General features: G+C 46.6%; 1 protein-coding gene across 1 annotated transcript; it reads left to right on the plus strand.

Moving 5' to 3' along the window:
• Positions 1-3594: 3594 nt before the first annotated feature.
• C1S (complement C1s) lies at positions 3595-19442 on the plus strand. Its single transcript, XM_029581868.1, has 12 exons — positions 3595-3829; positions 4003-4053; positions 4263-4473; positions 4623-4800; positions 6338-6463; positions 8759-8958; positions 9061-9214; positions 11077-11192; positions 11448-11526; positions 11912-12049; positions 12289-12363; positions 17107-19442. The coding sequence occupies exons 2-12, from the start codon at positions 4049-4051 to the stop codon at positions 17889-17891; spliced, it is 2067 nt and encodes a 688-aa protein (XP_029437728.1). The 5' UTR covers positions 3595-3829; positions 4003-4048; the 3' UTR covers positions 17892-19442.
• Positions 19443-19458: the final 16 nt, after the last annotated feature.

A 19458-nucleotide genomic window follows, 5' to 3' on the forward strand; every position in this document is an offset into this window, starting at 1 on the left:
TCAAAATTGCTAAATCACAAGAGGATTGTGAGAAATTGCAAGAAGACCCTGGGAGACTGGCCATCCAAACGGCAGATGATGTTTAATGTGGACAGGTGCAAAGTGTTGCATTTAGGGTAGAGCAACCCAAACTATAGCTACACAATGCAAGATTTGAAAACATGGTTATTTCCTAAGTTTTATCAAGAAACAGGAAAATATCTTATAGGCAATGGAGGAAGTATGATTATATGAGTTATGACTTCAAGCAATTTGAATAGCCTCAAGGCATATTATGATACAGGAAAACAATATTTTTTAGGTAGTGAAGGATCATATTTCTATTTATATTCATTCATTTTATTTAATTTTTTAATTTTAATGATATTGTATTATAACAATGGTTTTATTGTTTTGAATCAGTTTTATTTTTTAAATTGTAGTTAATTTATGTATCTTATAGTTTTTCAATGTAATTAGGTTTTTGTTTTTCTCTGATACTATGTTCTATTTATGTAAACTGTTGTGATGGATTATTGAATGATGGTATATAAAACCTGTAAATAAATAAATAAATAGAAGTCACCACCCAAGAAAAGGATCCAGGTGTTATCATGGATAATTTGTTGAAATTCTCTACTCAGTGTGTAGCAGTGGCTAAGAAAGCAAATAGAATGCTTACCAGGAAAAGAATGGAGAAATCTAATGCCTCTGAATTGCTCCATGGTGCAACCTCAACTTCAGGATGATTCTGTAACAATCGCGGGAGAACGGAACGTGTGTCCTGAGTAGAATCTCAGTGTAGTGTTGTGGGTTCTCTGTGAGGCCCCCTTTTAACCTTTAGGTCAGGCCTCGCTGACTTTGAAGAAGTTTTTCTAGTGGCGATTTGCTTGGCCAGGCGGATATTGGAGCTTCAAACTCTTTCCTGTAGGGACTCCTTTCTGTGGATTTCTAACAACAAAGTTTCAATTCGTACAGTGCCTTCTTTCTTGCTGAAAATGGTTTCTGCCTTTCACATCAATTAGACGGTGGAATTGTTAGGATTCCTGGAGTGGTCTCGGGATTCCACGATGGGTAGAGATCTCCATCTCCTTCATGTTCAACGCGCTCTGTTTCATTATTTGAAGGTCACCAACTCTTTCAGATGATTGGATCATCTTTTTGTATTGTTTGGTGGGGCAAAGAAATGGGAGAAAGCGTCAAAACCTACTTTAGCCCGCTGGTTAAAGGAAGCTATTTGTACTGCCTATATTTGCAAGGGTCGCGCAATTCCGGTTGGCTTTAAAGTGCATTCCTCTCGCACTCAAGCAGCCTCTTGGGTGGAGTGTCAGTTGGTCTCTCCCAAGGAGATATGTAGGGCTGCAGTGTGGTCCTAACTTCATACTTTTACCAAGCATTACTGATTGAATGTTCAAGCGCCGGGTTGCGCAAACAAATCGCCCTCGCGTAAGTTTAAAGATTTGCCCCAATATGCACAATCAAATCTTTATGGGTAGAAATTTCTTGTGTGTTGGGGAAGAGTATAATGGTAGGAGTATACTATAGTCTACCTGGCCAAGATGGTGAGACGGACAGTGAAATGCTAAGAGAAATTAGTGAAGCTAACCAAATTGGTAGTGCAGTATTAATGGGAGATTTCAATTACCGCTTAATCAAGGAGAGTCAGTGGTTAACCACACAATATAATCACCAAAAAAGAAGTGGAAAGCAAAAATTACATATAATATAGCCTAGAAGGTGTCAGCAAGCCTGACGTTGTGAAACTTATAAAGCAACCAATCGGTCTTCTAATCATCCACCTTCAAAAACCTTTAATGCAAAAAAATATTTTAACTTCCAGCCGCGGGCGGCCGCGGCTGGCCCCTCCTACCTTCCCTCGCGGCATCGGGGCCTCCACTGACGCCTTGCCAGCGGCGTGGAAACATCCCTGTGCCAGGCTCCCGCTCTCCTCCATCGGCCCAGCTCCCCGGGCCAAGCCCCTGCGATGCCTTCCGGCGGAGGGGGCACCCCCAGCCTTTCCTTTGCGGCGTCGGGCAGCACTTCCGGGAACGTCCTCAGGCTGCCCTTCTCCTAGGCGTGAGGCCGCGCCTCCTGAAGCCATTTAAAGGGGCCTCGTCCTCTAAATTGGATTCACCTGCTCCAGATGGGCCAAGCTCAGGGAAGTACTTAAGGAAACTTCCTCTTCCCACTCATTGACTTGGCAACGAGTCTGCTCACTCCGGTGAGTCTTCTGGTGCCTCAGGTATCCTGGTTCCTATCTCCGTTCCTGGACGAGCCTCTGGTGTTTAACTTCGGACTGGCAAGCGGCGATTCTCTGGTGTTTGACTTCGGACTGAACGCCGACGGATCTTCCATCTTCAAGGGTCCACCTAAGTCCCAGCAGTCCGGGTCCCTACGGGCTCCTCCCGGGGGGGCTGCGGGCTTCCAGTGGCGAAGATCCAACTGGTTCCTGCTTCTATTCAGCCTCGCCACCCGATGGGGGAACCCGAGGAGTCGTCTCCTCAGGTAGCGCCAACTCCTCCTCGGTCTAAGGGTCCACATCTTCTCAACTTCTATAACAAAATCTTAAATACCAGTACTTCATCTAAGAGCTCTCTGAGAAGTGTGTGATAGGGACGTATTATGACGCAGCTGATATTTTTAAGAAGTTAAAGGGATGCCTTATTGCCCTATTGTGATGGTGTTTTCTTGTCCTCTTTTTCAGGAATTTCTCTGTGCAAGGTGCCCCATTGCATGCCCTGGTGGGTAGATAGGGCATCTTTTCACATGGCTCCTGTATTTTTTATGTCACTTTTCTTTGAAAAACGTGGTGTGGTGCTTTCTCAGAATAATAGAAAGGTGTGTTTAGTCATTGGAGCTCGGCATGTTACCTCTTTATGAGCAGCGCAATCTTCATCTATCACAGTGTTGATAGAGATGGGGTTTACAGTCATTATTTGCTTGTAAAGACTGCAGTCTTTGATGCTCAGCACTTTCACAAACCATTGATGGCAATGTTTGCCTTATAACAAGCATTTTTTATTCATACGCTGGGGCTTTCCCCATTGAATCCTCTGGATCTGGGGTGATGAAGTGTTTCATTGAGCAGGCAGACGAGGCAACGTGGGAATGGGAATGTGGGCTTCTTGCCTTTAGCTGTGCTGACATCACGACCTGTACATGCTCAGTGTCCTTTCCCTTCTTCTTTCTATAGGGGACTGATGTCACCTGAGCAGTTTTGTATAATGACAGAGAGAATGCTTTCTGCATCCAGAGAGCTGCTATTCACCCTGCTCTGCCACCTCCATCCAACTTTGAATTGCCTTCTTGAGTAGTGCCAGTCTCAAATTGGGTGACTTGAGCCCATAATGTGTAAATTGCAGGACCCCGGTCTATACCAGCAAAACAGAATCATGATATTCATTCGTATAACTTGGTAACCGATTAAGTATTTGCAGATGAGCTCAGAGGTTTCCATGGGGATGATCTCCAGCTGAGTCTTGGCATGGTCTCCAAGCTGAAAAAGTCACTTGATTTCCCGAAAGTGCAGGCTGTGGTTTGGACTTTAATTTGGATGGTGATTGAGTAACTCTGGAAAATCCCCCCATCCCCCAGGGTTCTGGGGCTGTCTCCTGCCTGTGTGGTCAGGGAGTAGCATCCTGCAAGATCACAGCCAGAGGGAGCGCAAGGATCGCAGATCAAGAACGCCTCTTCTGGTTGCAGAAGCCAGGTTGGGCTTTAAGTCTTTAGCACAGAAATCCCATCTCTCTGAATGTTCACGGCTGCCCAAGTTTCAGGCAGCTCCTAAACTCCCAAAAAGAAAAGGAAGAGAACGGGTTGGAAATGTAGAGGATCTTTGCATCTTGGAGAGGTGAGAAAGGGACTACGCTGGACTCCTGATTCCCCACTAAGCTTATCAGCATCTGATTTCCTTTTTTTTTGCTAACTGAATGTTTACATTCTTTGTTTGCATTGTTAACATAAAGATGTAGTCGCAGCCACACATTAGACCGCTGCTGTTTATTCTCCATTTTTATGTCCCAGTGAAAGTGTGGAAAGCAGAGGCGCTACGACCGGGTGAGCAGCCAGCATGAGGTGAGTTTTCATACTGTGAAAGATTCTAGCTCAGTGCATCCTCTCCACTTTGCTGTGTAGAGGTTTTCTGACTTTACAGCAGACAGGAAGGAAGGGGAGCGGGTTTGTTCTATGTTGGCTGCTTGAGACCCCTTTCTGTATCTCATATTCTTAGAGGCTGGAGCCCCTGACTGGGTCTCTTACATCTGTCCTTCTCTTCCCTGCACCAGGTGGCCCATATTGCTTGTTTTTCTGGTGTCCAGCAGTACTGCAGTGCCTGCCATGTACGGGGAGATACTCTCGCCCAACTATCCGCAGGGCTATCCTGATAACACGCGGGAGAGCTGGAACATCACCGTGCCACTGGGGTTTGGGATACGTATCTATTTCACACATCTGAACATCGAGCCTTCGGAGAACTGCGAGTATGACTCTGTGAAGGTGATGCCACAGGAGATGATGGGGGATCGGGGGGGGAGAAGCAGGGTAGAGGGTGTACTCGTGTCTCAGCACTGGATGCTGCCGGGATCGACTTGAACAGTGCCTGCTTTACTGCTGCCCATAATCAGCTTTCTGCCTCTCCCTCCTAGGTGGTGATAGGGGACATCACCGAAATGGTCCTCTGTGGGAGAGGAACAAGTAAGGCAGCTGGCTCCCCGATTCTAGAGGAACGCTACTTTCACGCCAGCATGTTAACCGTCACATTCCAGTCCGATTTCTCCAACCAGGAACGCTATACAGGCTTTGCTGCATACTACATGGCTGTCGGTATGTGTCTTCTCCAAGCATAGATCAAGGAATTTGAGATGAAGGCCAGCCAGGACTCCAGCAGTGTAGTGTCAATGCCAGGTGGGACTGCCAGCCAGCTTTCACACTCCAGTGCCATTTCAATGGGACTCCAGTGGTGTCAGCTCCTTTGTAGCCCTATCAGCCATGGCCCAGCAGTGTGAGGACCCTCAGGACACCAGCAGTGTGAGCTTCCTTGTAGCACTACCAGCTAGGACCCAGCAGTGTCGGCTCCCTCATAGGACACAAGCAGAGTGAGATCCCTTGTAGTACTGCCAGCCAAGACTCCAGCTGTGCCAGCTACTTCACAGGACATCAGCAGTGTCAGCCCTCTTGTAGTACTGCCAGCCAGGACCTAGCAGTGTCAGCTTCCTCACAGAATACCAGCAGTGTGAACTCCCTCGTAGGTCACCAGTAGTGTCAGCTCCCATGTAGCACTGCCAACTGGGACCCAGCAATGTCGGCTCCCTCATAGGACACCAGCAGTGTGAGATCCTTTGTAGCATTGGCAGCCAGGACCCAGCAGTGTCAGCTCTCGTGTAACATTGCCAGCCAGGACCTAGCAGTGTCAGCTCTCGTGTAACATTGCCAGCCAGGTCCCAGCAGTGTCAGCTCTCGTGTAACATTGCCAGCCAGGTCCCAGCAGTGTCAGCTCTCGTGTAACATTGCCAGCCAGGTCCCAGCAGTGTCAGCTCTCGTGTAACATTGCCAGCCAGGTCCCAGCAGTGTCAGCTCTCGTGTAACATTGCCAGCCAGGTCCCAGCAGTGTCAGCTCTCGTGTAACATTGCCAGCCAGGTCCCAGCAGTATCAGCTCTTGTGTAACATTGCCAGCCAGGTCCCAGCAGTGTCAGCTTCCTCACAGGATACCAGCAGTGTCAGCTCTCGTGTAACATTGCCAGCCAGGACCCAGCAGTGTCAGCTCTCGTGTAGCATTGCCAGCCAGGTCCCAGCAGTGTCAGCTTCCTCACAGGATACCAGCGGTGTCAGCTCTCGTGTAGCATTGCCAGCCAGGACCCAGCAGTGTCAGCTCTCGTGTAACATTGCCAGCCAGGTCCCAGCAGTATCAGCTCTTGTGTAACATTGCCAGCCAGGTCCCAGCAGTGTCAGCTTCCTCACAGGATACCAGCAGTGTCAGCTCTCGTGTAACATTGCCAGCCAGGACCCAGCAGTGTCAGCTCTCGTGTAGCATTGCCAGCCAGGACCCAGCAGTGTCAGCTCTCGTGTAACATTGCCAGCCAGGTCCCAGCAGTGTCAGCTTCCTCACAGGATACCAGCAGTGTGAGCGCCCTCATAGCATGTAGTAGTGCATGTCTTATTTCCATCAGGTAATACAAAGCAACATCCACACCACATAGCACTGCCAACTAGACCACTAGAAAGATCTTCTATCATGTTTACTTGTTGTAAATATTGGAAAAATTAATAAAAAAGAAAAAAAAGAAAGAAAGATCTTCTGATTGTCTTAATGTCCTTCCTTGCCATCTTACTGTGGCCCCTTCTTTTTCCTCCCTGACCCAGATGTGAATGAATGTGAAGAGCTGGAGGAGGAAGCTTGCAGCCACTTCTGCAATAATTACATTGGGGGTTACTTCTGTTCCTGCCGGCCAGAGTACTTTCTGGATGAGGACAACAGAACCTGTGCAGGTGACATTACTCCATGCACCGAAAATAACCCAGCACTGCTTACTGCAAAGTTAGCTGTGACCAGACCAATTCTCTGTGCTCCTGGTGCAAAGGCTTATTTATCAAATTATTCATGGTGGCTAGGGAAGTTAGTGGACGTTATTGTCCATCTGAAGGAGTGAAGGACCCAAGATGAAGCTGAGAGAAAGAGGATCTAGTAAAGGAAAATTGTTTCTTACCTGCTAATTTTCGTTCCTGTACCACCACAGATCAGTCCAGACTCCTGGGTTTTGCCTCCCTTCCAGCAGATGGAGACAGAAGAAGTTTTACTGACCCTGCTACTTAATCACATGTGCTGCCTGCAGTTCCTCAGTATTAATCTATACCCAAGCCAATCACAAAAAATTTCAAAAACGTCTAAACTTTCAAAACTTACAAAATATTCTCTGCTAAAAAAACCAGAATGAGCGGAGAACTCTCCCCCTCAATAGAACAGGTGGGTTCTGGACTGAGCTGTGGTACTACAGGAACAAAAATTAGCAGGTAAGAACCAATTTTCCTTTCCCTGTACGTACCCGGATCAGTCCAGACTCCTGGGATGTACCAGAGCTCTCTACTCAGGGTGGGACCTGGAGAGTCCCGCACGCAGAACACTTTCGCCAATAGATGGGGAATCTATACCTCCCACATCCAGATGATAGTGTCTCGCAAAAGTATGTAGCAACTTCCAAGTCGCTGCTCTGCAAATCTCCTGTGGAGAAACAAGCTGAGCCCACGAGGCTGCCTGAGAATGCGTAGAATGAGCAATCTCTGCAGAACCGTGCAACCACGAATAATGTAAGTGCAACCAATGGCCTCCTTAAGCCAATGAGCAATAGTAGCCTTAGAAGCCTGAAATCCCCTCTTTGGGCCGCTCAACAGAACAAAAATGTGATCTGACCTCCAAAAGTTATTTGTTACCTTGAGATACCTCAACAGTGCTCTTCTTACATCTAACAACTTGAGCTCCCATACATGAGGAGTGGACACATCCTCCGTAGGAAAGGCTGGAAGATCCACTGTCTGATTCACATGAAACGCCGATACCACTTTTGGCAAAAATGAAGAAAGGAGACCCCCGAATTCAAAATTTGAAGGAATGAGTCATGACAAGACAGAACTTGCAACTCAGAAATCCTCTTAGCCAAACATATGGCTACCTGAAAAACAACTTTTAAGAGTCAAGTCCTTCAGCGTTGCTCTACGGAGTGGTTCAAAAGGAGCCTCACACAAACCTCTGAGGACAAGATTAAGATTACAGGATTGACAAACTCACCAAAGCTGAGGACGCAAATTCTTTCTCCCCACTAAAGAACCCAATAATGTCTGGATGCGCAGAAATAGAGGACCCATCTATTTTGCCATGAAGACAAACCAGAGTTGCCTCTTGAACTTTAAGGGAGCTGAGAGACGAGCCTTTGGCGAAATCTTCTTGTAGGAAGAACAAAATGTAAAGAGACCGAAGACCTGAGAGGGCAAATGCATTTAAGCACCAGGACTCAAAAAACTTCCAAACCTGTATGTAGGAAAGACTAGTAGACTTTCTCCTGGCCTGCAACAATGTGGTAATGACCAACCTCTCACTAATGGTAGAAATTCCTGCTAGGCTAAGTGGACTGTTCTGGTCTCTAGCTGGTTGATAGACCATGCAGATTCTTTCACGGACCAGCCACTCTGAGCATACTGGTGCTGACCCAGTGCTCCCCAACCAGAGAGACTGGCATTGGTAGTAACTACCACCCAATCCGGGGCTTCAAGGTCCACACTCCGAATGAGATTGGAAGTTAGAAGCCACCAGGAAAGGCTCTCCCAAGCGATGTCCTTGAGTGGTAACAGAGGTTGAAACTCCTCGGAGACCGGGTTCCACCGAGCGAAAAGCACTCTCTGCAATGGTTTCATGTGAGCAAAAGCCCACGGCACCAAATCCAGGAGACAGAGAAATGCTGAGGAACTGCAGACAGCACATGTGGTTAAGTAGCAGTGTCAGTGAAACTTCCTCTGTCTCCATCTGCTGGAAGGGAGGCAAAACCCAGGAGTCTGGTCTGATCAGGGAACAGGGTATCCATTTCCAGTAGCTTCTTTGGCCTGAAGGATTATACACTGCAGGTTAGCTAGTGTATTGCTTTTTCATCATATTTTACAAATAGTAACAGAAACGTGGACTATGTTGAAAGGCTTGTGACACAGGGTGGTACTCTGGGCATCAGGGAGACCTTCAGGGAGAAAGGTGCTGGGTGTGACGTCTCCTTCTGCCCTGGTGTTGCTTCTTTCTATCAGTGAACTGCAGCGGTGCTGTGTACACGGACCTGAAAGGGGAAATCACGAGCCCTAACTACCCCAGCCCCTATCCTGAGAATTCCCGCTGCGAGTACCACATTCAGCTGGAGGCTGGGTACCAGGTGGTGGTGACCTTCCTGCCGCAGGACTTTGACATCGAGCAGCACGAGGACGGCAGCTGCGCATACGACAGCCTGGCGGTGCGTACGGCGTTTCAGGGAAAGCAGGAGGCATCGGGGACGTTCCTAGCTCTCCGCCTTTCTCTAACTCTGCCTCTTTCTCCTCTCCTTATGTGTCCTCAGGTGATGGCAGATGGGCGCATGTTTGGACCTTTCTGTGGCAAACAAGTTCCCAGTCCCCAGAGAATGGAAACAAAGAGTAATAAGGCTACTCTCGTTTTCCAGACAGACAGTGGGGGACAGAACAAGGGCTGGAAAATCCAGTACTCTGAGGATGGTGAGCAACTCCTGCCTGGGCTCCTTATTCGCCTCCTTAGCATCTTGGCCTGACTTCTCTTTTCCTGCTCACTCCTGCTGTCACCTGCTGTCACTCCTGCTGTCACCTGCTGTCACTCCTGCTGTCACCTGGTGAAGTTCTCTCCTGCAGAATGATGAAGGATGAATTAATTAATTTAAATGTAGCCCTTTGCTAGTAGTGGGTTCCAGTCCCATCCCTGGTTACTGGACTTCTTTAAAGTGTGATTCAGCAGATAGTGCCGTGGACCGAGCCCCGGCCAATTATCTTTACTGGGCAGGGAGACCGTCCCTCTGTAGCTGAGCAGACTTTCACCTCCTAAGCGAAGAGCTGGCATCTTCCACGAAATGCAAACCTCGAAAAATGAGGTTCAGACCCAACAAAAAATACAGGTATGGTGATTCCAATAATGATGATTGTATTCAACACAAACTTCATGCGTCTTCAGAAATCTCAACTTCCACAGGCTTCCCAGTACGAGTTGGGACAGTAGCAGAGTATTTCACCAGCATAGATATTCCTCCACCTAGGGAATCCAGTGCCACTTCACTGCGCATTCAGTTCAGAAGCTGAAATAAAGGATGGACCCTGCAATAGATCTGATCTTCCTTTCTTGAATCACAGTGATCCTCCCTGGGGCTCTTTCAGAGAGAAGGCCTCGGTTCTAGGAGCAGAGGGTCTGGTTTACTCTCTCCACTGGCTTCTGCACCAGTGAGCATAGCAATAGCAAAGAGCAAAGCAAAAACGGCCAGCACTCGCTGCTGGTCCCATCCCTATACGCACTGTGTGTCACTGAGGGTACTTCTCAAACAGCCCGTGGAGTACAAGGTAATCCAAGAGGACTCAAGCACCTACATCTGCTTTGAAAATCCATGGGTGGTCCTGCAAGACGAGTACTCGTGCGCGCAGGAACAGGCATTTGCGTGCACACTTTAAAAAAATGGAAGGCATGGGCGTAAATGCTTTTTCCATCCCCTTCCCCCTCTCCAGAATTCGTCTTCCTAGTGTGCACTTTTATAGTGCCACTTACACAGATAACACAGGGGTTTGGGCATGTTAGTCACGATGAATCAAGCCCTCAGTCTAACTCTGCTGCTGAATGAATAGCAGTGATTGCTCAGCACATGGCTCAGGGTCGCTGACACATATGAACCTAAGGGTCACACTTTTGGGACCAGGGTCTACCTTTCCTGATTTCACATTACATGCAGGATTAATAAAAGCGTAAACTCTTCATTCATTATATACAAACCAGCTCAATGCAAATTACACACACAATAATAAAGGCGTAAAGGAATACATTTATGGATGACTGATTCAGTGCTGTTTTGTGTTAAGCTTATGCTTATATAATGCTATGAATTTGTTGCTACGAGATCCGCATTGGACAGCCTTGCTGAGAGATTGCGGAATACACATTCTGTAAATAATGAAATAGTTCTTTATGAATGGGTGGGTGAGTGGGTTGTTTGGTGTCATGGGTTATCGTATTAGAAAGCTGATGAATTGATTGATTGATTGCTTGAATAATGAGTCGACTGATGCACTGCATGAAGAATTAATCCAAAAGGTGAAACTCCCTAAAATGATTTCTTCTTTTCTCCAATGCATCTGCACTAGAGTACCTTAAATCTAGCAATCCCTTATCGCTTTCTTATTTCTTAAATGACCAATACAGTATTCCCCCCAACTCTACTGCCCTCCTTGTGCTGCCCTATGATCGCTGTCACTGTGACAATATGGAGTATAAATTTCATTGTAATCCACCTTCAGACCGGCTTGATAAATAAATAATAGTGTGATGGAGCAGGGGCACAATTTTTCTTTCTGATTTTCCTCCTAAGCCATTCCATGTCCCAAGGAAGTGACAGCAAATGCCATGCAGAGTCCCCAGCAGGAGAAATATGTCTTTAAAGATGTGGTGAGGGTAACATGTCTGAAAGGCTACGAGATTGTGATGGTAAGCACATAGGAAACATGCCCATTTTCTGTTTTGTTTTTTTTTGTGGCGTTGGCTATACCTGTGTTGTCCATAGGTGGAGAAATCTAGATTCACTGAGAAAGGAGCAGCCTCCGGGAGAGAAGGAGAGGTGCTGGCCACTGCAGATTGCTGTGCTACTCTGGGACTCTTCCACCCAGTGTCTCAGCTCACAGGGTGGGGGCAGGTGGAATAGGGAATAAATGCCCCTCTGATGGAAGTTCTGTTTACTTTCAGGTGGGAAGCAGTCAGTATTCCTTCATATCTGATTGCCAAGGCAATGGCCAGTGGAGAAACTCACATCTCAAATGCCAACGTGAGATTTCACTTCCTTTTGTAGGTTGCATGGTTCTCGCAGACTAGTCGCTATCTGGGTTATTTGCATTCAGCTCTCCTCTGATGCACAAAACCTCGAGACAGAGTTGTGAAAAGCTGGGTTCTTCACCTTATTGATTTATAATGGATATAGATGCAAAAAAATGAGAAGTTCCTTATTTACCATGGTAACAACTATCCTCCACAGTAATATAGCAACATAGCAAATATTGGCAGACAAAGGCCAAAATACAGTCTGTCCAGCAAGATGGGTAAGCGGGGTGTACTGGGGAGCGTGAGCATCAGGCAGTAAGAGAGGCCGTTCAGCAGTTTTAGTTCATGGTGTTTACACTCTTTTATAACAATTTCTTTCGTTGGTCTTGCAGCTTTGAACTGTGGTCATCCTGAGGACATTGAAAATGGTAATATAGCTTATATATCAGGCTCTGAGAGCTACAGTTATGGAACTGAAATACAGTACAGCTGCACAGAAAGATTTTACAAGATGAAATCCAGGGGAGATGGTAAGTACGAGCTACTTGGAGCGCACCATTTTTGTCCTGAAGGCTCAGACCCAAGCAGAATGGGGGTGTATGTGCGGGGATGCAGAAGGGCCTGAGCTCGAATTGTCTGTGATGAGATTCAGCTGCCAGAGGACCTTTGCATGTTTGCCTTGCTGTCTCCTCTCAGGGTGGACAGGCCAAGTATTGCATCTCTTCTGTCATCACCTGAATATTTGCCTCCTTCTTTCTGCTCTTTAAAGGGAGATACCGCTGTTCGGAGGATGGAACCTGGAAGAACAGAATTGTTGGAGAAGAAGTTCCCACTTGTAAGCCAGGTAAGGCCCAACAAGTGCCAAATGTGAGAGAAGAACGAGCACAGGAAATGCGAGAAGGCTGAGCTTTAGCACCTTTCTCATGACCCGTAGTTTAAATGTAAATCATGGCTCTCTGAAGCAGGAGGCTCTCATGCAAGCAGAGGATGCTGGGAGCTTCTGGTCTGCTACTGCAGCATTTCTGGGCCTGACCTTTATTTATTTATTTAAAACCTTTTCCATACCATCGCAACGGTTTACAGAAAGGCACGTAAATCAATGCTGGTAGATGTATAGGGTAATACGTTAAGTGCCGTTAAGCTCCGCTTACGTAATTTCATAATATATACTATTTGATGAATGTGATAAATCTTGTCCTTTTATACTTGTATCATTCTTATTTGCAAGTATAATTCTTATGAACTGTACATTTTCTCTTATGTTAGCAGTGAGATAAATAATAAAATCCGCACATATTGAGATAAGTGCTGTGTGCTGATGTTCTGCTCCCTGCTTCATTTTACTTTCTATTCTCCGTTCTCTTTGTAAAATGCTTGTTTAAAAAGCCAGGGAACCAGGTTTTTAAACTTTTTTTTAAAAGGTTTGAGGTCTCTTTGTAGTCTGATCTCTAGGGGCATGGTGTTCCATAGTATTGGTCCTGCTAATGATAAAGCCCGTTCTCTAACGTGGGATAGTCTTGCTGTTCTGATAGAAGGGACGGTTAGGAGGGCTTTGTTAGATGATCTCTAGGGGCATGGTGTTCCATAGTATTGGTCCGGCTAATGATAAAGCCCGTTCTCTAACGTGGGATAGTCTTGCTGTTCTGATAGAAGGAACGGTTAGGAGGGCTTTGTTAGATGATCTCTAGGGGCATGGTGTTCCATAGTATTGGTCCGGCTAATGATAAAGCCCGTTCTCTAACATGGGATAGTCTTGCTGTTCTGATAGAAGGAACGGTTAGGAGGGCTTTGTTAGATGATCTCTAGGGGCATGGTGTTCCATAGTATTGGTCCTGCTAATGATAAAGCCCGTTCTCTAACGTGATAGTCTTGCTGTTCTGATAGAAGGAACGGTTAGGAGGGCTTTGTTAGATGATCTCTAGGGGCATGGTGTTCCATAGTATTGGTCCTGCTAATGATAAAGCCCGTTCTCTAACGTGATAGTCTTGCTGTTCTGATAGAAGGGACGGTTAGGAGGGCTTTGTTAGATGATCTCTAGGGGCATGGTGTTCCATAGTATTGGTCTGGCTAATGATAAAGCCCGTTCTCTAACGTGGGATAGTCTTGCTGTTCTGATAGAAGGGGCGGTTAGGAGGGCTTTGTTAGATGATCTCTAGGGGCATGGTGTTCCATAGTATTGGTCCTGCTAATGATAAAGCCCGTTCTCTAACGTGGGATAGTCTTGCTGTTCTGATAGAAGGGACGGTTAGGAGGGCTTTGTTAGATGATCTCTAGGGGCATGGTGTTCCATAGTATTGGTCCGGCTAATGATAAAGCCCGTTCTCTAACGTGGGATAGTCTTGCTGTTCTGATAGAAGGAATGGTTAGGAGGGCTTTGTTAGATGATCTCTAGGTGCATGGTGTTCCATAGTATTGGTCTGGCTAATGATAAAGCCCATTCTCTAACGTGGGTTAGTCTTGCTGTTCTGATAGAAGGGACGGTTAGGAGGGCTTTGTTAGATGATCTCTAGGGACATGGTGTTCCATAGTATTGGTCTGGCTAATGATAAAGCCCGTTCTCTAACGTGGGATAGTCTTGCTGTTCTGATAGAAGGGGCGGTTAGGAGGGCTTTGTTAGATGATCTCTAGGTGCATGGTGTTCCATAGTATTGGTCTGGCTAATGATAAAGCCCGTTCTCTAACGTGGGATAGTCTTGCTGTTCTGATAGAAGGGACGGTTAGGAGGGCTTTGTTAGATGATCTCTAGGGACATGGTGTTCCATAGCATTGGTCCGGCTAATGATAAAGCCCGTTCTCTAACGTGGGATAGTCTTGCTGTTCTGATAGAAGGAATGGTTAGGAGGGCTTTGTTAGATGATCTCTAGGTGCATGGTGTTCCATAGTATTGGTCCGGCTAATGATAAAGCCCGTTCTCTAACGTGGGTTAGTCTTGCTGTTCTGATAGAAGGGACGGTTAGGAGGGCTTTGTTAGATGATCTCTAGGGACATGGTGTTCCATAGTATTGGTCTGGCTAATGATAAAGCCCGTTCTCTAACGTGGGATAGTCTTGCTGTTCTGATAGAAGGAATGGATAGGAGGGCTTTGTTAGATGATCTCTAGGGGCATGGTGTTCCATAGTATTGGTCCGGCTAATGATAAAGCCCGTTCTCTAACATGGGATAGTCTTGCTGTTCTGATAGAAGGAACGGTTAGGAGGGCTTTGTTAGATGATCTCTAGGGGCATGGTGTTCCATAGTATTGGTCCGGCTAATGATAAAGCCCGTTCTCTAACGTGGGATAGTCTTGCTGTTCTGATAGAAGGGACGGTTAGGAGGGCTTTGTTAGATGATCGCTAGGGGCATGGTGTTCCATAGTATAGGTCCTGCTAATGATAAAGCCCGTTCTCTAACGTGGGATAGTCTTGCTGTTCTGATAGAAGGGACGGTTAGGAGGGTTTTGTTAGCTGATCTCTAGGGGCATGGTGTTCCATAGTATTGGTCCTTTCAATGATAATGCCCGTTCTGTAACGTGGGATAGTCTTGCTGTTCTGATAGAAGGGACGGTTAGGAGGGCTTTGTTAGATGATCTCTAGGTGCATGGTGTTCCATAGTATAGGTCCGGCTAATGATAAAGCCCGTTCTCTAACATGGGATAGTCTTGCTGTTCTGATAGAAGGAACGGTTAGGAGGGCTTTGTTAGATGATCTCTAGGTGCATGGTGTTCCATAGTATTGGTCCGGCTAATGATAAAGCCCGTTCTCTAACGTGGGTTAGTCTTGCTGTTCTGATAGAAGGAACGGTTAGGAGGGCATTGTTAGATGATCTCTAGGGGCATGGTGTTCCATAGTATTGGTCCGGCTAATGATAAAGCCCGTTCTCTAACGTGGGATAGTCTTGCTGTTCTGATAGAAGGAATGGTTAGGAGGGCTTTGTTAGATGATCTCTAGGGGCATGGTGTTCCATAGTATTGGTCCGGCTAATGATAAAGCCCGTTCTCTAACGTGGGTTAGTCTTGCTGTTCTGATAGAAGGAATGGTTAGGAGGGCTTTGTTAGATGATCTCTAGGGGCATGGTGTTCCATAGTATAGGTCCGGCTAATGATAAAGCCCGTTCTCTAACATGGGATAGTCTTGCTGTTCTGATAGAAGGAACGGTTAGGAGGGCTTTGTTAGATGATCTCTAGGGGCATGGTGTTCCATAGTATTGGTCCGGCTAATGATAAAGCCCGTTCTCTAATGTGGGTTAGTCTTGCTGTTCTGATAGAAGGAATGGTTAGGAGGGCTTTGTTAGATGATCTCTAGGGGCATGGTGTTCCATAGTATTGGTCTGGCTAATGATAAAGCCCGTTCTCTAACGTGGGATAGTCTTGCTGTTCTGATAGAAGGAATGGATAGGAGGGCTTTGTTAGATGATCTCTAGGGGCATGGTGTTCCATAGTATTGGTCTGGCTAATGATAAAGCCCGTTCTCTAACGTGGGATAGTCTTGCTGTTCTGAGAGAAGGGACGGTTAGGAGGGCTTTGTTAGATGATCTCAGGTAGTGCTGTGTTCAGCCATTCTGCTTTTTCGTCATGTATTAATTTATGTATTGTGCATAGGGTTTGGTATTGTATTCTCTGTTCTACGGGTAACCAGGGTAATTCTGCTAGAGTTTCTGTGATGTGGTCCCTCCTTCTTTTACCAGTCGTTATCCTTGCTGCGGTGTTTTGTAGTATTTGAAGTGGTCTTAGGGTTGTGTATGGTAATCCTAATAACAGGGCGTTGCAGTAATCGGTGCTTGCAAATATTAGTGCTTGTAGCACTGTTCAAAAGTTTGTAGGTGTCAGTAAGGGTTTTAGTTTCCTAAGCACCATGAGCTTTGCATAACCTTCCTTTACTTTTGAAGATATGTGTTGTTTAAGGCTGCGTTCCCTGTCTATTACTGAATAATGTTTGTCACCAGCATCTGCAGACATCCGAGATCTCACTCTGTGAGCTGAATAAGATTGGAAGGAAAATGACAAATATCGGGGCTATAACATGTTTTTAAACAAACGCTGCCGTCCGGTATCCCTTCACAGGGTTACAACCATACATGGGTTAAATCTCCAATAGGGACAGACACCGCTTTTACTCTGAGCCCCTAAGTCTCTGTCCGTGACATTCTGCTCAGTTTTTATCCGTTTAAAAAACAATTTTTTTCTCTCACACAGTGAAGACGACTTATTCCACTTATGTGGTGAAAACAGATGAGTTGTATCGTTACATTAAGGAGAGCGTTGGGACGGTGACTGTTGCTTATCTTGTTTTCACCACATAAGTGGAATAAGTCTTCTTCACTGTGTGAGAGAAACAACAGCTTTTTTTAAACGAGTAAAAATGGATGAAAACTGAGCAGAATGCCCCGGACACAGATTTAGGGGTTCAGAGTGAAAGCGGTGTCTGTCCCTGTGGGAGTTGTAACCCCGAGAAGGGATTCCGGACGGCAGCGTTTACCCTGATATTCGTCATTTTCATTAGCACAGTAGAGGAGTTTTCTTTTGTTTAATAAGATGGAAAGGAGCCAGACTCCATCGTTAAACGGTGCAAGCATTTCTGTGATCGGTTAATCCTTTCCTCTTCCCTCGCAGTTTGTGGGATACCAGGCGAGCCGCTGCCCAGCTTGGGGCGGATCTTCGGAGGCACTCGAGCTAAAGACGGGAATTTCCCCTGGCAGGTGTTTATCGAGACCCCCCGAGGGGGCGGGGCCCTCGTCTCAGAGCAGTGGGTGATGACGGCTGCCCATGTGGTGGACGATACGGACTCGCCGTCCATGTTTGCAGGGCTGACAAACGTAGCTGACAGGACCTCTCTTCATCGCCTCCAAGCAGCCAAGATCAAGGTCCATCCAGGGTGGAAAACGGGAGGGATCCTGGAAAGTCGATCTGATTTTGACAACGACATTGCACTGATCAAACTTGAAAAGAAAGTTACAATGAACAAGCTTCTCTCTCCCATTTGCCTGCCTGGAAGGGACCCCAAGTACACCCTGGACAGCACCAGTTTCGGGTACATCTCTGGCTGGGGCAGAACAGAGAAAGCAAAGCAAGCAAAGTACTTACACAAGGCCATGATTCCTGTAGTGAGCATGGAGAAGTGTAAAAGTGTGAAAGTGGCAGACACAGACACGAGCAACTACGTTTTCTCCGACAATATGATCTGTGCCGGTGGAGGCAAGAACGACAGCTGCCAAGGAGACAGTGGCGGTGCCTTCGTCCTGGAGGATCCCTACGTGCCTAACGGTTACTATGCCGGCGGCATTGTGTCCTGGGGTCCTCTCTGTGGCACGTACGGGATATACACCAAAGTCAGCAACTACTTGGACTGGATAGAGGAGACCATGAGCAAGGAAGAGGATGAGGAGACGTCCCCTTAGCAGCGGGAGGGATGGTGAGAGTGTGTGCTCACTGCATGGGACTGCTGAAAGTCACCTCCTGCTTTCTGTCGTCTCTTCCAAGCTTTCCTCGCCTTCCTTTCTCTCTTACTGTCGCTCTCGGGTTGTTTCTTCATTATAATCTTGTGTGCAGCTGCATAATATCTTTCTTTGCCTCTTGTGTGAAGTTAAAACCCATTTTTGCTTGATTCCTGGCTGCCGGAGGGGAGGAAGCTGTTCACACGTGTACACACAGACAGAGCTGTCATTTAATGCAAATCATGTATTCCCGTTTTCCATGTTTAATGCAGCAATAACCTTCAGAGTCTTAGCCAAAAGAATTCTTCACAATCTTTCCTCGCCCCCTAAAGTTGTTTTTGTGTATTTTTATGTTCTGCTTTCTCTTGTCGTGCTCAGGGCATCCGAGACCTTCCCAGACTCCTCTCTTTTTTTTTCTCTTGCTCACAATCCATAACGTGAGAAGAAATGGTCTGGCTAACGTAGTAACAGAGTAGATGATGACAGGAAAGGATCCACTGACCATTCCAGCCTGTCCAGTTGTGCCACACCGCAGGGATAAATCTGCAGAAGCTTGGCTCCTCTCCAAGCATTACGATCCCACAATCCTTCCCAGCCATGTCTTACCCCAGACATCCGCCTCCTACCTTGCAGAGCCCAGCCCCCATCAAGCTGTAGGAGTGGTTACCGCATGGCCTGCAGTATCATGGGGCCCTGCTGCCTTTGCTCTGTGCTTCTCACCTCTCCCCCAGCTTCTGCTTGAGTGAGGGGGGATTGTTTGCAATGCTTCACAGGAGCAGGAGACCCATTCGGACCACCTCACCTCACCCCTGGAGGAAGAGCCCAGCTGATCCCTGGCCTCCCCCTCACCTCCTCCCCCCTAGGGAGCCACGGGGCTTATCTCAGACTTTCCTGAATTCCTTTACCATTTCTGTTTCCATCGTCTCTGCTGGGAGTACCTTTAATGCATCCAGCGTCCTTTCCAGGAAGAAATATTTTCTGTTGTTCCTCCTGACTTAAACACCCCCCCCTCCCAAAAAAAAAAAACCAAACCAAAAACATCTGGGAAGTTCAGTTTTGGTTGTGTTTAAATCAAATCCTCAAAAAAGATTTTTAAAAGTGTTTTTCTGTTCATTCTGAGATGTATGAGAGTAAACGATGTCTGCCTTACTTAGTTTTCACCACAAATGAACAAACAAGAATCTGTCTACGTCAAAGATTTCACCTCGTAAGATCCAACCTTTTATACTGACTGCAGGCAGACAACCTGGTGTCAGTAGTGAGAGCTCAGCACAAGGAGAGTTAGGCACAAAGAAGCATGGGGTAGAGCGATATTTTTTTATAAGGCCAGTAAATGTTTCAACATGTGAGCCCTTGGGACTATGAAACTGCCTTCCACACACATCGAGCTGTGAAACCTGACAGAGCAGGCCAAATCCCACTACTGACACCAATATGCCTGCCTGATTGTAATCATGCAATGTTTCTGTACAGCACTGTGTAATAAAATGTAATAAACATCATTATTAAAAGCCAGGAGTTTATTCAACTT

The sequence above is a fragment of the Rhinatrema bivittatum genome, chromosome 16 (assembly GCF_901001135.1).
Source record: "Rhinatrema bivittatum chromosome 16, aRhiBiv1.1, whole genome shotgun sequence".
NCBI classification, from domain to species: Eukaryota; Metazoa; Chordata; class Amphibia; order Gymnophiona; family Rhinatrematidae; genus Rhinatrema; species Rhinatrema bivittatum.

Excerpts from the sequence above, each read along its gene's own strand:
- C1S (XM_029581868.1), top strand. Across the intron at positions 11,193-11,447 it reads AAGGCTACGAGATTGTGATG|GTGGGAAGCAGTCAGTATTC; the intron begins GTAAGCACATAG and ends GTTTACTTTCAG. Across the intron at positions 12,364-17,106 it reads AGTTCCCACTTGTAAGCCAG|TTTGTGGGATACCAGGCGAG; the intron begins GTAAGGCCCAAC and ends CTTCCCTCGCAG.